Below are 15,781 nucleotides of genomic sequence, written 5' to 3'. Positions count from 1 at the left end.
GCTGGACTAGATGGGCCACTGGCCTGATCCAGCAGGCTCTTCTTATGTTCTTACCCGGCCCAGGCAGGCAGCTCACTGGTGGGATAAGAGCAGGAGCATGGCCACTGGATTGGGCTGATGGGAGTTGTAGTCCCAAAAAGTAACTTTTCCAAGCTCTGAGCAGGAGTGGCCTCCGCTGCTGGGCAAGGACGATCCGTTCAGCCCGCTGGCAGAGCAGCCTCAAGGGAAGGTTCAACCGTCCAGAGCCAGCCGCTGGCCGACCGCAAAGGGCTCAAGGCTCCGGAGTGGAGCCTGACAACTTCCCCAGGCCCACCCGTGAAGAAGCCTCTCTCTGCTGGGAGCTCTTGAAGGGTTAACAAACGACGACAGAGCCGAAGGAAGGAGCGCAAACGAGGGACTTCCCTTTCCTGCCTCGCCTCTCTGCGAGAAACGGAGGCTGGAAGCGCCGGAGGAGCCCCTCTTCGTGCGCAGCGATGTTGGCCAGCGGGGTTGCGCGGGGGGAGCCTGGAGACAAAGGTAGGCAAGGAGGGGAGGGGGAAGGGGGCGAGGACCCCCTGAAGCGCCCCTCCCCACAGACCCTCCACATAGGAGGCTGCAGCTCTGCCCGGGGAACATCGTTCCTTTTAGTGATGGATTTCAGGGCCTTAAGCTTTGCAGATGTGGAAGCTTGATCGTTAGAACAGAGCTAAGGAGACACCAGTGCGCTAAATGGGCCGCTTCTTCATGTGTCCTCCTTTCTCCTTTGGTTCAGCTGGGATAGTTGAATAGTGAGGTTATTCTGGCATTAATTCCATTCTGCCAGCCCTCCCCAGTTTCCTGTTCTGTTAGAATTAAGGTCGCCATTTAATTCAGGAAAGCAGAAAGGTGGCCCTGCCCTCCTTGTTCTGGGGTAGCCTGGCAGACTAACTACTTAGCGAGTGACGTTTCTCCTGAAATGGGTGCAAATTCGTGGAAGTTATTTTCTACTCTCTCTTCCTACACTCCAGGTGTAAGTTCCCTACTAAATCAGAGGATATTACCCAGTTTCTCCACACCACGCTTCTTTATGGCATATCCACAGTGTACATTGAAAGCATGTGGCTTCCTCCAAAGAGTCCTGAGAGTTGTAGTTTGTGAAGGGTGCTGGGAATGTAGCGCAGTGAGGAAAAATTATAATCCAGGATTCGTTGGGGGAAGCCCTGTGCTTTACATTTGTGTTGAATGTACTTTAAAGGTCTGATGTGATCATATACTTCTATCGTGTCTCCTCTAAGCTATTTTTCTATGGCAAAAATCCCCAAATGTTGCAACCCTTGATCACTTTGGCTGCCCATTTCTCTACCTCTTCCACCTCTACAATGCTATTTTTGCAATCAGGCAACCAGAACTGAAGACAGCATTCCAAGTAGGATCACATCTTCGATGTGTATAATGGCGTTAAGAAATTGGCAGTTTTATTTTCAATCTGTGTCTTAATAATCCTTCACATGGAATTCATCGATTTCATAGATATAACAAATCTTAACTGAGGCATCCGCTATGACCTCAAGGTCTCTCTCCTGTCAGTCACCACCGGTTCAGTTTGGATTTTTTTACTTCTGTGCATCACTTTACACTTGCTTTCATTTAATTGCATTTGCTCTTTGGAGAGTTCCTTTTGGAGTTCCTCACCATCCCTCTTTATTTAATCACCCTGAACTTGATATCAACAGTAAATCCATGTCATTTAGAAACAAGTTTAAAAGCACAGGTCCTAATCCTGATGATGGGGGGGGGACACTTCTTACATCCCTCCATTGGGAGAACTGTTCATTTATTCCGACTTTCTCCTTCCTGATCTTTAAACAATTCCTGATGCATGAGAGCATATTTCCCGATATCCCATCATTGCTGAGTTCCACTCCATGTTTGGTAATTTTGTCTTTAATAATATTTTCCACTATTTTTCCCAGAACAGCTAATAGGCCTCTGATTTCCCTGATACCAGTCCATATGGTCACAAGTCTTCGAGAGAACATACATATTTTTGTTAGAAGATCAGATTCCATCTGGACCTGAGGTGATTTGTGAACTCTAAAGGAAAAGATCCCGCTTGCCCCATCTCTCTCAGAGCGTGAGTGGAGGGCAGATAATGTCTATGCCTTGCCTGGAAGTATCAATGAAGAAGGCAATGGTTTTCTTCTTCCAGGGATTGGTGATCTTTGAGGAAGGGTCCTTGCACTTTACCCAGGAGGAACGGGCTCAGCTGGATCCAGACTAGAGAGCTCTGTACAAAGAGATCATGCAGGAGATTCATGAGATGGTGATTTATGCTGTTAGAATTAGGAGAGGTTAAGGATAGTCTTCTTACTCCCTTCCTGGCACCCCTGCTTCACAAATCTGACCCACAATGCATTTCAGATTATCCGTTGGAGCTGCCATCATTTCCTACACCCCCTTTTCACAGACAGGAAGGCTCTGGGATGCCAATTTAGTACTGATAATTCTGGGATCCTAGGACAGCACTCCCAGTGCTTCCCAGCCAGAGCCCTCTTTAACTTACTGCAAGGCCTACAACCAACACTCTCCCTCTCTTGCTGCCACCAGTCCGAAGAGTCAGCTTTTCTTTAGCACCTCAAAATCCTTTTACTCGGTAGTGGGGAACCCACGTTTTAGCTCAAGTATCTACCTGAGCCTAAGTCACTACTTACCTCCAGGATATTGGTCCTGTCAGGTGTAAAGCTGTTTGGCTGGTCCACTGCAGGCTTTTTCCTGATGGTGGATGAGGGACAAAGGCTGCATATCTCAGCCCATCTTTTAAAGATATTTCCTCCTAGATAAGTTTATGGCATACTGGGCTCTCTTGGATCAATGAAAGCCGAACTCACATAGTGTGTGTGTGTGTGTGTGTGTGTGTGTGTGTGTGTGTGTGTGTGTGTGTGTGTGTGTGTGTGTGTGTGTGTGTGTGTGTGTGTGTGTGTGCCTTTAAGTCAGTTACAACGTATGGCGACCTTATGAATCAGTGGCCTCCAATAGAATCTGTCATGAACCATCCTGTTCAGATCTTATAAGTTCAGGTCTATGGCTTCCTTTATGGAATCAATCCATCTCTTGTTTGGCCTTCCTCTTTTTCTACTCCCTTCTGTTTTTCCCAACTTTCTCATCTTTTCTAGTGAGCATGTCTTCTGATTATGTGTCCAAAGTGTCATGGAAACTTGAATTCAAGATGGTTGTGTAGCAAAGAATTGTGGGGTTTCATTTGTTAATGTGGGATCTTAACAGGTTAACATTTGGTTTCTGTATTAGAGCTCTGAGTTGGCAGTTTTATTTCCCAGCTGCGGGTAATCAGAGGCCCACCCTTGTTGTTGTTATGTGCCTTCACGTCGAGTACAACTTATGGCAACCGTATGAACCCGTGATCTCCAACAGCATCTGTCGTGAACCACCCTGTTCAGATCTTCTAAGTTTAGGTCTGTGGCTTCCTTTATGGAATCAATCCATCTCTTGTTTGCCCTTCCTCTTTTTCTACTTCCTTCTGTTTTCCCCAGCATTATTGTCTTTTCTAGTGAATCAGCTGTTCTCATGATGTGTCCAAAGTATGGTAACCCCAGTTTCATCATTTTAGCTTCTAATAGTAGTTCTGCTTTAATTTGTTCTAACACCCAATTATTTGTCTTTTTCACGGTCCATGGTATACACAAAGCTCTCCTCCAATACCACATTTCAAATGAGTTGATTTTTCTTTTCACTGTCCAACTTTCAAATCCATACATAGAGAACAGGAATACCATGGTGTGAAAGATCTTGACTTTGGTGATCGGTGATGCTGTGATGTTCCCTCCTTTCTCTGTGACCACTAGTGATGTCTCACCTCTGTCAGGCCCACCTTATGAGGTGTAGCCTACCTCTGGCCACCCTGGTCAGGATCATCATGTTTATTTTACCTCTCTCTGCTCTAGCACAGATCTCAAAAGATCCCCCTGCTAGGCCACACTACCCAACACTCTGTGTACCCAATATAGCCTCTAGACCAGTGTTTCTTAACCTTTTTATTTTTTTGTTGCTGGACTACAGTTCCCATAATTCCTGACCATTGGCCATGCTGACTGGGGCTGATGGGAGTTGTAGTCCAGCAACAACAACAACAAAAAAGTTGAGAAACACTGCTCTAGACTGTGCCTTAGTCTCTTCCTGGCTATTTTGATACCCTTTGTCTGTGTGTATCGGTAATTCCCAACCCCCCTGAAGCCTCTTGCCTATGAAGCTCACAGCTCTGGGTTGCTCTGTGGTACTGGATGTTAATACAATATCTCTTCCTTTGCTGCTGCCACCATTCGATACCATTTCTTCTTCAGCCTTGGTTACTCTGCCTCCCCCCCTGGTCTGCTAAGGAATCAGGCTTTAAGTAAACCAAGAAAATGTATATTGATAACACTAGGAATAACAAGATTACTTATAGATTTCGTTGACAAGAATATGGTTTCATATATGTTTCTCTTATGTTCCTAATTCCTAATATTTGCTTCAGAACTCCTAATCCAATCTCTCAACAGCCATCTCTTACTCTCCACATCAACCTCCCTGTCTACAACCACCCTGTCCAACCCCCACCACCATGACTCAACTGTCATCCTCTCATTTATACCTTCAGCCATTCAAACACACAGCCAATCATCCTCCAGCATTCTACAGCCCATGTACTCACCCTTCTCACTCACTCCACTTACCATATTTCCTATAATAAACCTGCACTTACCATATTTACATTACATTCACATACAGGAACATCACGAATGCATCTTTGCATTTGAGGATCTTTTCTTGTAGCTACCCTTGCCAGTCCAAGATTTCTTGACTATTGTCTCCAGTTTGGTTAATGACTGTGCCAAGCTATTGATAATCCTTGACAAGTTCAATGTCCTCGTTGGCAACTTTGTTTTTCTTATGTGCCTTCAAGTCAATTATGACTTATGGTAACCCTATGAATCAGTGACCTCCAAGAGCATCTGTCATGAACCACCCTGTTCAGATCTTGTAAGTTCAGGTCTGTGGCTTCCTTTAAGGAATCAGTCCATCTCTTGTTTTGTCTTCCTCCTTTTCTACTCCCTTCTGTTTTTCTCAGCATTATTGTCTTCTCATGAGGTGTCCAAAGTGTCATGAAAACCTGAATTCAAGATGGTTGTATAGCAAAAAAATGTGGGGTATCATTTGTTAATGTGGGATCTTAACAGGTTAACATTTCATTTGGGTATTAGAGCTCTGAGTTGGCAGTTTTATTTCCCAGCTGTGGATACTCAGAGGCCCACCCTAAGACCACCTTGTCAGTAGAAGCTGGGCTCCATCAAGGTTGTAATGTCTGGGAAGTTTTAGGGAAGGTGTTTCATTTGGCCGGTGATTGATGGGCCCTTTTTTCATGAAGAAATTTCCAGATTGGTTAATTGGATCCGGCCTGTTGCTGGGCAGTTTGCCATAAGTATGGGGCTGAAACCTTAGCGTTCGTTCCTCTCCTGGGTCCCATCATGCCTACCTGATGTTTCCTGCTGAGGTTCCATTTTGCATCAACTCTCCTTCCTGTTCCTCTCTCTGAGAAGAGGGAGTCTGTGCAACTGCCTACCTGTATTAGACTAGGTTAGATAGTTTTCTTGTTTTTTTCTTGTGGCTGAACTCCCTAGGTTTTACCTTGCCCTTTTTGGATGTTGATATTAAGGACCTATTTTGCTGCTGTAACTGTGCACCTCTTTTATTCTTTCATAAAGTTATTTCTACTGACCAGTGTGTGTTCATACAGGAGAGGTTTGGCTCTGAACCGGTACCTTGCCAATGACCACGACGACAATTTTAGCTTCTAGTGATAGTTCTGGTTTAATTTGTTCTAACACCCAATTATTTGTCTTTTTCACGGTACATGGTACCCACAAACCTCTACTCCAACACAACATTTCAAATGAGTTGATTTTCTTTTCACTGTCCAACTTTCACATCCATACATAGAGATGGGGAATACCATGGTCTGAAAGATCTGGACTTTGGTGTTCGGTGATCCATCTTTGCATTTGAGGATCTTTTCTCAGAGCTACCCTCCCCAGTCCAAGACTTATTCTGATTTCTTGACTATTGTCTCTGTGACTATCCCAGCTTTTGGCTCCACCTGTCAGATTCCCACCTGCTTGTGGCTACCACCTTTCACTAGGCACCACCTCAGGACACCACCGGTCAGGATTGTCCTTTTTATTTTTTCTCACTCCGCTCTAGCACAGATCTCACAAGATCCCACTGCTAGGCAGCACCACCAGCCACTCCCTGTAAACAAGACTGCTAGAGACCTTGCTTCAGTCTCTCTATAGCTTGTTACTTTGTGTCTGGGTGCCCTTGCTGTCCACAACCCCCCTGTATCTTTGTCTATAAAGCATACAATCCTGGGTTGCTCTGGATACTTGACGATGTTACAATATCTCCCTTCACTGCTGTCACCATTAGATACAGTTTCCCTTCAGCCTTGGTAATTACCCCGTCCTCCCTTCTGGTCTGTATATTTCCCCAGCCAAGGATCAGGCTTTTGGTAAACCAATAAAATATTTATTTGATAACACCAGGAAATAACAAGATTCCTTTAGGAATGTTTAACAAGTGTATGGTTTCACATAGTGTCACTCTTTATGTTTCTGTTCATATATATACTGTCTAAATATCAGCCAAATATAATCCAACCCTCCGTCAGAGCTCTGCCAACCAACCCATCCAAATAACTCCTCATCCAGCATTCTCCAGCCTTCCAACCCATGCTCTCCCCCCTCTCATTCAATTCACTGACCATATATGCCTTCATAAACCCGCACTTACCATATTTACAGGTTTTAACATAAGGACAACACAGTCTCCACTTTGGTTAATGACTGTGCCAAGTTCAGTGTCCTTGTTGACAACTTTAAAGTTACATAAATCTTCTGTTGTCCTTACTTCAGTCTTCTTGATGTTCAGCTGTAGTCCTGCTTTTGTGCTTTCCTCTTTCACTTTCATCAGCATTCTTTTCAAATCATTACTGGTTTCTGCAAGTAGTAAGTTATCATCTGAATATCATAAACTATTGATATTTCTCCCTCCAATTTTCACACCTCCTTCTTCTTGGTCCAATCCGCTTTCTGTATGATATGTTCTGCATATAGATTTAAACAAATGGGGAACCAATCAGTTTCTCCATATTCTATCCATGCAGTAGCCTCTTGTCCATAGTATAGGTTGCGCATCAGGACAATCAGATGCTGTGGCACCCCCATTTCTTTTAAAGCATTCCATAGTATTTCATGATCTACACAGTCAAAGGCTTTATTATTGTTGTTACTGTCTTTATTTATACCCCGTTGTTTTCCAAAACTGGAACTCACGGCGGCTTCCAGATAAAAATACATATAATGAAAAACATACAAAGTCTACATTAAAATAAAATTAAACTATTTCCAGTATTAAAACCATACACAAATATAATGTTTGCTATAATCTATAAAGCACAGTGTGATTTCCTTCTGATATTTCTTGGTCCGTTCCATTATTCAGCTTATGTTTGCAATGCAATCTGTGGTCCCTCTTCCCTTTCTAAAACCAGCTTCAACGTCTGGCCCTTCTCACTCCATATATGGTAAGAGCCTTTACTTTCCTTGCATGGTATATTAAGGCAATAGTTCAAAAACTACTACAGTCCCTGGGATCCCCTTTCTTTGGAGTTGGGATGTATACTGAACGCTTCCAGTCTGTGGGCCACTGTTTTCTTTTCCATATTTGTTGACAAAGTTTTCTCAAAATTTGGACAGATTCAGTCTCAGTAGCTTGTAGCAACTCTACTGGTATGCCATCTATTCCTGGTGATTTGTTTCTTCCAAGTGTTTTAAGAGCAGCTTTCACCTCAGATTCTAAAATTTCTGGTTCTTCATCATATGGTTCCTCCGTGAATGAATCTGTCATCTTGGCATCTCTTTTATAGAGTTCTTCAGTGTATTGCTTCCATCTTCCTTTTATTTCCTCTCAGTCAGTCAGTGTGTTCCCATGTTGATTATTCAACATCCCTACTCTTGGCCTAAATTTCCCTTTAATTTCTTCCTGTACTTCTGCATAAAATCTCTCAGTTTCCTCTTCTTCTCTGTTTGCCGTTGGAGCATAGACTTAGATGATGGTTACATTGATAGGTTTCCCATGAAATCTCATTGATATTACTCACTCAGCCTTTGCATTATAGCTCCTAATTGCTTTTTCTACATCACTTCTCACTATTAAAGCAACCCTGTTTTTTCTTAATTTATCATTTCCTACATAAAATATTGTATAGTTGCCTGAAAATGTCCCTTTCCCATCCATTTCAATTCAGTCACACCAACTATTGTAATGTTGATGTGTTCCGTGTCTTGCTTGACAATTTCTAACTTTCCCTGGTTCATGCTTCTCACATTCCGTGTTGCTATTGTGTATGTTGCACAAGTCTGGACTCTCTTTTCACATTGTGTGCATCAGCCTCTGGGCTTCCTTTCAGCCATGACCCAGCTGCATCCTTAGTCATAGCACTACTCGTACTTGTCCGTTGTTCTTCCCCAGTAGCTCACAGAGTGCCATCTGTCCTGGGCGTCTCATCTTCCAGCACTATCTTGTGTTGTAGGTAACAGGGCGCTAACATTTTGGGAGGGAGGGAGAGAGGGGATGTGAGCTGCCCTCTGGGCAGTGGAAAGGGCCATGTTCCTGTCAGACAGGATACATCCTAAGTTTGTAAATTCCAGCTGTGCATAACTGTTGGAGAAATTTTCCTCCATTGGGATCTTTTGCTGTGGGTCCTTGTCTATAAAAATTGAAGACAGAGGCTTGGAGCAAAAAGGTAGGCCTTTATTCGATGACAAGTGTAAAATTGGTCAGTCTCCCACCTAGTGGGACAAAGACTTTACCATCTACCAATCAGGATTTAACACATCAGTATGACACAGGATGACATAGGCATTCTAGTATTGCACAGTTATTTGCATAGGCATTGCATAGGCAATGCATAGGTACTTGCATAGGTACTGTGCTTTCTGCATCATGTTCTAGTGAATTTGGCAACGTACAGTGTTTCACATGAAAGTACCCTTTCACCATGAGCTGAGTGCTCCAGCAAATGAGTAAAGAAATTTAGCTAAGCATTTTACTGCAATTCTTTTTTTACATCATCAATTTTTACAGTATTATCACTTGTTTTGAATTCCAGTAGTTCCGAACATAAGAAGAGCCTGCTGGATCAGGCCAGTGGCCCATCTAGTCCAGCATCCTGATCTCACAGTGGCCAACCAGGTGCCTGGGGGAAGCCCGCAAGCAGGACCCGAGTGCAAGAACACTCTCCCCTCCTGAGGCTTCCGGCAACTGGTTTTCAGAAGCATGCTGCCTCTGACTAGGGTGGCAGAGCACAGCCATCGTGGCTAGTAGCCATTGATAGCCCTGTCCTCCATGAATATGTCTAATCTTCTTTTAAAGCCATCCAAGCTGGTGGCCATTACTGCATCTTGTGGGAGCAAATTCCATAGTTTAACTATGCGCTGAGTAAAGAAGTACTTCCTTTTGTCTGTCCTGAATCTTCCAACATTCAGCTTCTTTGAATGTCCACGAGTTCTAGTATTATGAGAGAAGGAGCAGAACTTTTCTCTATCCACTTTCTCAATGCCATGCATAATTTTATACACTTCTATCATGTCTCCTCTGACCCGCCTTTTCTCTAAACTAAAAAGCCCCAAATGCTGCAACCTTTCCTCGTAAGGGAGTCGCTCCATCCCCTTGATCATTCTGGTTGCCCTCTTCTGAACCTTTTCCAACTCTATAATATCCTTTTTGAGATGAGGCGACCAGAACTGTACACAGTATTCCAAATGCGGCCGCACCATAGATTTATACAACGGCATTATGATATCGGCTGTTTTATTGGCAATACCTTTCCTAATGATCGCTAGCATGGAATTTGCCTTTTTCACAGCTGCCGCACACTGGGTTGACATTTTCATCGTGCTGTCCACTACAACCCCGAGGTCTCTCTCCTGGTCGGTCACCGCCAGTTCAGACCCCATGAGCGTATATGTGAAATTCAGATTTTTTGCTCCAATATGCATAATTTTACACTTGTTTATACTGAATTGCATTTGCCATTTTTCCACCCATTCACTCAGTTTGGAGAGGTCTTTTTGGAGCTCTTCGCAATCCCTTTTTGTTTTAACAACCCTGAACAATTTAGTGTTGTCAGCAAACTTGGCCACTTCACTGCTCACTCCTAATTCTAGGTCATTAATGAACAAGTTGAAAAGTACAGGTCCCAATACCGATCCTTGAGGGACTCCACTTTCTACAGCCCTGCAATGGGAGAACTGTCCGTTTATTCCTACTCTCTGCTTTCTGCTTCTTAACCAATCCCTTATCCACAAGAGGACCTCTCCTCTTATTCCATGACTGCTAAACTTCCTCAGAAGTCTTTGGTGAAGTACCTTGTCAAACGCTTTTTGAAAGTCTAAGTACACTATCTCCACTGGATCACCTCTATCTATATGCTTGTTGACACTCTCAAAGAATTCTAATAGGTTACTGAGACAGGACTTTCCCTTGCAGAAACCATGCTGGCTCTGCTTCAGTAAAGCTTGTTCTTCTATGTGCTTAGTTAATCTAGCTTTAATAATACTTCCTACCAGTTTTCCAGGGACAGAAGTTAAGCTAACTGGCCTGTAATTTCTGGGATCCCCTCTGGATCCCTTTTTGAAGATTGGCGTTACATGGGCCACTTTCCAGTCCTCGGGCACGGAGGAGGACCCGAGGGACAAGTTACATATTTTAGTTAGCAGATCTGCAATTTCACATTTGTTTTTCAGCTTTCTTTTTACCAATCCCCCCATTTTTGTGAAGTTTCCTCTTTCGAAGTCAAATGCGACTGTGTTGGATTTTCTTGGCAATTGGCCATTTACATGTATGTTTAATTTAATAGCAATATGGTCACTGCTCCCAATCGGTTCAACAACACTTACATCTCGCACCAGATCCCGGTCCCCACTGAGGATTAAGTCAAGGGTTGCCATCCCTCTCGTCGGTTCCATGACCAACTGGTCTAGGGCATAGTCATTTAGAATATCTAGAAATTTTGCTTCTTTGTCATGACTGGAACACATATGCGGCCAGTCTATGTCTGGGTAGTTGAAGTCACCCATTACTACCACATTTCCTAGTTTGGATGCTTCCTCAATTTCATATCTCATCTCAAGGTCTCCCTGAGCATTTTGATCAGGGGGATGATAGATCGTTCCCAATATTAAATCTCTCCTGGGGCATGGTATCGCCACCCACAACGATTCTGTGGAGGAGTCTGCCTCTTTTGGGGTTTCGAGCTTGCTGGATTCAATGCCTTCTTTCATGTATAGAGCGACTCCACCACCAATACGTCCTTCCCTGTCCTTCCGATATAGTTTATATCCAGGGATAACCGTATCCCACTGGTTTTCTCCATTCCACCAGGTCTCAGTTATGCTCACTATATCAATGCTCTTTTCTAAGACCAAGCACTCCAGTTCTCCCATCTTGGTTCGGAGGCTCCTAGCATTAGCGTACTGGCACTTGTAAGCAGTGTCTCTCTTCAAGTGTCTTTGGCACTTGTGGTTAGGCCTGTGGTAATTTTGCCCTTCTGAATTGATATCCTGTGCCCCTGCTCTCACAATGCCTACTTCTAGGCCTACCCCTTTTAAAATTTCATCATTTCTTTGGTCTTTATCCCAGGGGTGAGGTTTATTCCAAACCGGACCTTCCTCATCTCTTGTCGGGTTTCCCCCCTCAGTCAGTTTAAAAGCTGCTCTGCTACCTTTTTAATTTTAAGTGCCAGCAGTCTGGTTCCTTTCTGGTTCAAGTGGAGCCCGTCCCTTTTGTACAGGCCCGGCTTGTCCCAAAATGTTCCCCGGTACCTAACAAATCCAAACCCTTCCACCCAACACCATCGTCTCATCCACGCATTGAGACTGCAAAGCTGTGCCTGTCTGGCTGGTCCTGTGCGTGGAACCGGTAGCATTTCCGAGAAAGCCACCTTGGAGGTCCTGGCTTTCAGCATCCTACCAAGCAACCTAAATTTTGCTTCCAGGACCTCACGGCTGCATTTCTCCATGTCGTTGGTGCCAACGTGCACTACGACCACTGACTCCTCCCCAGCACTGTCTACCAAACTATCTAAATGACAAACCAGCACAGTCAGGGAAGACTGCTCTAAAAGAAAAAAAGAGTCTTGCTTGCTACAAAACTATTAATATGTTATGAACCTTTTTGAATACAAGTAGTTTTATAGAAGAATATATCTTGCTTATGTATATTTTATTCCCTGTCATATGGATATATAATATTTCCCCATTATAAGTACTGGGCTGTCCACCTTAAATGGAGGAACAAGAGAGCAGATTTTTATTACAGTCGTCTCTCTCTGCATCTCTTTTCACAACCTGTGTTCTGTCATGCCAGCTTGCCAGCTTTACCCTGGCCTGCATTTAAAATGGCTGAACACCAAAGCCTTGTGGGGATTTTTCCCCTTGACATCTTTTTTGTTAACCTGCTGGCAAGCAGTTAAACATTTGGTTCCCCCCCATCACTGTGACTTGGTAATTTTACAACACAGCGCTATTGGCTTACAGTTAGCTGAGCACCTCCTGATCAGCAGAAGGGGCCTGGTTCTGTCAAGGCTGTCAAACTCCTTGAGTTTGTTATGGGAAACCAAGAGGAGGCGCCAGGTGCTGTGGGAACATAGTTTTTTCCTCCTTTTGATGAAAATGTCAATTGGTTAATTGTCTCCAGCTGAGCCAAGATTTCTTCCTTAACAAGGGGCTCAGAACTTTGGGTTTGTGTCCCACTTCGGAGGATCAGCCTATTGCACAGGTGATGTTCTGTTGTGGCTCCATTTTCATCCCGACACGCAAGTTCCCTGAGGGGAGGAAAGCTATTCATCTGTAGATCTTATGGTCTGTAAGTATAGCTTAGGGTAGGAAGCTTTTGTGATTGTAATTTGTGCCAAAAGTCTCTTACTGTATTCCTTTTTAAACCTAACTTTTTGGGCGTATGGTAACAGGATCTAAATTGCTACTAAAATTTATTGTGTGTACCTCTTTCTTATTTGTAAAACTTTTATGCTTTTCTTGTTTTCTTTTTAATAAATTTTAATTATCTTAACCAATGTGTGTTCACTCCAGAGAGGGGGTTTAGTTCCTAACTTCAGTCCTTGCCATTCGACTACAACTACCGTGTAACAGAGGAAAGTTTTACCTGAGACTTTAGATGGGACAAGAAGTGCATCCATACTCTTGTCCTGAGAAGCTCTGGTGTTTTAACTGGGCTCTGCAGTTCCCTTCGCCCCAGAGTGCTAACTAGCTACAAGGGTGGTGGCAGTTACTACCTTGCAGGGTTGGTGTGAGCATGCACAACCTTGTCAAAGCAGGACTTGCTGGGATCAATTGCCCAAAGCTGGGGATTGACTCCTGGGATGGTGAAGGCAGACAGCTGGTGGGCTCAAGCCTTTCACTACATAGTGACAGTGGGTGGGAGTTGCCCTCCCTGCTTTCACTACATGTCCAAGCACCTCCTGCTAAAATAACTCTGTACAAGGTGTCGAACTTCGACAGTTAAACTCTGATGTCAACAGAACTCCCAGAAATATGTTTTCAAAGAACAAATCATAATATATTCACAGGATTTATCCACATCATTTTATCTCCTTTCCTTTTCATTCCATCAGGATACATCTGGGGAGTCAAGGCTGAGGGAGAACCATCTGAAGTATCACTGGAAAAGGCTGAGGAGCAGATGCAGGAGCAGAAACTGAGGAGTCAAGATGGAGCAAAGAGACAAGAGGAGAGACAGACGCACACAGGGGACAAACCTTATGAATGCTTGGAGTGTGGAAAGAGCTTCAGTCGGAGTTACAGCCTTACTTCGCATCAAAGAACTCACACGGGAGACAAACCTTATGAATGCTGGGAGTGTGGAAAGAGCTTCAGTCAGAGTAGCTCCCTTACTTCGCATCAAAGAACTCACACGGGAGACAAACCTTATAAATGCTTGGAGTGTGGAAAGAGCTTCAGTGACAAGAGCACCCTTAGTAAACATAAAAGAACTCACACAGGGGACAAACCTTATGAATGCTGGGAGTGTGGAAAGAGCTTCAGTCAGAGTAGCTCCCTTACTTTGCATCAAAGAACTCACACAGGAGACAAACCTTATGAATGCTGGGAGTGTGGAAAGAGCTTCAGTCAGAGTAGCTCCCTTACTTTGCATCAAATAACTCACACAGGGGACAAACCTTATGAATGCTGGGAGTGTGGAAAGAGCTTCAGTCAGAGTAGCTCCCTTACTTCGCATCAAAGAACTCACACAGGGGAAAAACCTCATAAATGCTTGGAGTGTGGAAAGAGCTTCAGTGTCAAGAGCACCCTTAGTAAACATAAAAGAACTCACACAGGGGACAAACCTTATGAATGCTTTGAGTGTGGAAAGAGCTTCAGTCAGAGTAGTGCCTTTAGTAGTCATAAAAGAACTCACACAGGGGACAAACCTCATAAATGCTTGGAGTGTGGAAAGAGATTCAGTGACAGTAGTGCCTTTAGTAAACATAAAAGAACTCACACAGGGGACAAACCTCATAAATGCTTCGAGTGTGGAAAGAGCTTCAGTCGGAGTGGCCACCTTACTTCGCATCACAGAATTCATACAGGGGACAAACCTTATAAATGCTTTGAGTGTGGAAAGAGCTTCAGTCAGAGTAGCCACCTTAGTTCGCATCAAAGAAGTCACACAGGGGACAAACCTTATAAATGCTTCGAGTGTGGAAAGAGCTTCAGTCAGGGTAACACCCTTACTTTGCATCAAAGAATTCATACAGGGGACAAACCTTATAAATGCTTTGAGTGTGGAAAGACCTTCAGTCAGGGTGGCCACCTTACTTTGCATCAAAGAAGTCACACAGGGGACAAACCTTATAAATGCCTGGAGTGTGGAAAGACCTTCAGTCGGGGTGACCAACTTACTTCACATCACAGATCTCACACAGAGGACAAACCTTATAAATGTTTGGAGTGTGGGAAGACCTTCAGGTGGAGTAGCTCCTTTACACAACATCAAAGAACTCACAAGGGACAAATGTTATCGATGCTTGGAGTGTGGAAAGAGATTCAGTCAGAGTAGCCACCTTAGTTCGCATCAAAGAAGTCACACAGGGGACAAACCTTATAAATGCTTTGAGTGTGGAAAGACTTTCAGTCGGGGTGACCAACTTACTTTGCATCACAGATCTCACACGGTGGACGAACCTTATAAATGTTTGGAGTGTGGAAAGACCTTCAGGTGGAGTGGCTCCTTTACACAACATCAAACAACTCACAAGGGACAAATGTTATCGATGCTTGGAGTGTGGAAAGAGCTTCAGTCAGAGTAGCTACCTTACTTCTAATCAAAGAAGTGTTACGATTGCTTGGCTAACCCCATTATGATTCAAGTGGAACCCAGGAGGTGCAAGGCCAGGAACTATAACTCCCACCCCCACCTCTCAGACCCCTGCCCTGCTGGTATGGCTGGTTATGAGTTCCATAGGTGTTGTGCGAAGAACAACAAGGGCAGCGTTAAGAAACAAAATTAACCAAAAGCTACGGCATAAATGTTATCTTCCTATTTGGCAGACTTCCCTCACTCACCGTAGAATCCTCCATTGTTCATTCTAAGGAGCCTTAGTTTTTCAGGGTCAGTAAGAAACTCTCATGCAGGCACACACACACGCACAAAATCAGCAGATTCCCAGTCCCCTCCTTTGCAGGAGGGGGAAAAG

At 44.0% G+C, this 15,781-nt stretch overlaps 1 protein-coding gene across 2 annotated transcripts; it reads left to right on the top strand.

Annotated features, from left to right (window-relative positions):
* The first annotated feature begins 418 nt into the window (after positions 1 to 418).
* Positions 419 to 15,156, top strand: LOC133381847 (zinc finger protein 135-like). 2 transcript variants are annotated; one of them, XM_061621380.1, is made up of 3 exons: positions 446 to 516; positions 12,793 to 12,933; positions 13,700 to 15,156. In XM_061621380.1, exon 3 carries the CDS (start codon positions 13,768 to 13,770, stop codon positions 15,142 to 15,144), a length of 1,377 nt encoding a protein of 458 aa, XP_061477364.1. In that variant the 5' UTR covers positions 446 to 516; positions 12,793 to 12,933; positions 13,700 to 13,767; the 3' UTR covers positions 15,145 to 15,156. The 2 variants fall into 2 exon arrangements, with proteins under 2 accessions (XP_061477363.1, XP_061477364.1); XM_061621379.1 differs by lacking the exon at positions 12,793 to 12,933 and having other exon boundaries at positions 419 to 516.
* The last annotated feature ends 625 nt before the right edge of the window (positions 15,157 to 15,781 follow it).

This window comes from Rhineura floridana, chromosome 3, assembly GCF_030035675.1.
Source record: "Rhineura floridana isolate rRhiFlo1 chromosome 3, rRhiFlo1.hap2, whole genome shotgun sequence".
Classification (NCBI taxonomy): Eukaryota; Metazoa; Chordata; class Lepidosauria; order Squamata; family Rhineuridae; genus Rhineura; species Rhineura floridana.
Note: the sequence above shows the minus strand (reverse complement) of the source record. Positions and strands in the feature narration are given on the sequence as shown.

Excerpts from the sequence above, each read along its gene's own strand:
- LOC133381847 (XM_061621379.1), top strand. The coding sequence starts at position 474 with ATGTTGGCCAGCGGGGTTGCGCGGGGGGAGCCTGGAGACAAAG. Across the intron at positions 517-13,699 it reads GGGGGAGCCTGGAGACAAAG|GATACATCTGGGGAGTCAAG; the intron begins GTAGGCAAGGAG and ends TCATTCCATCAG.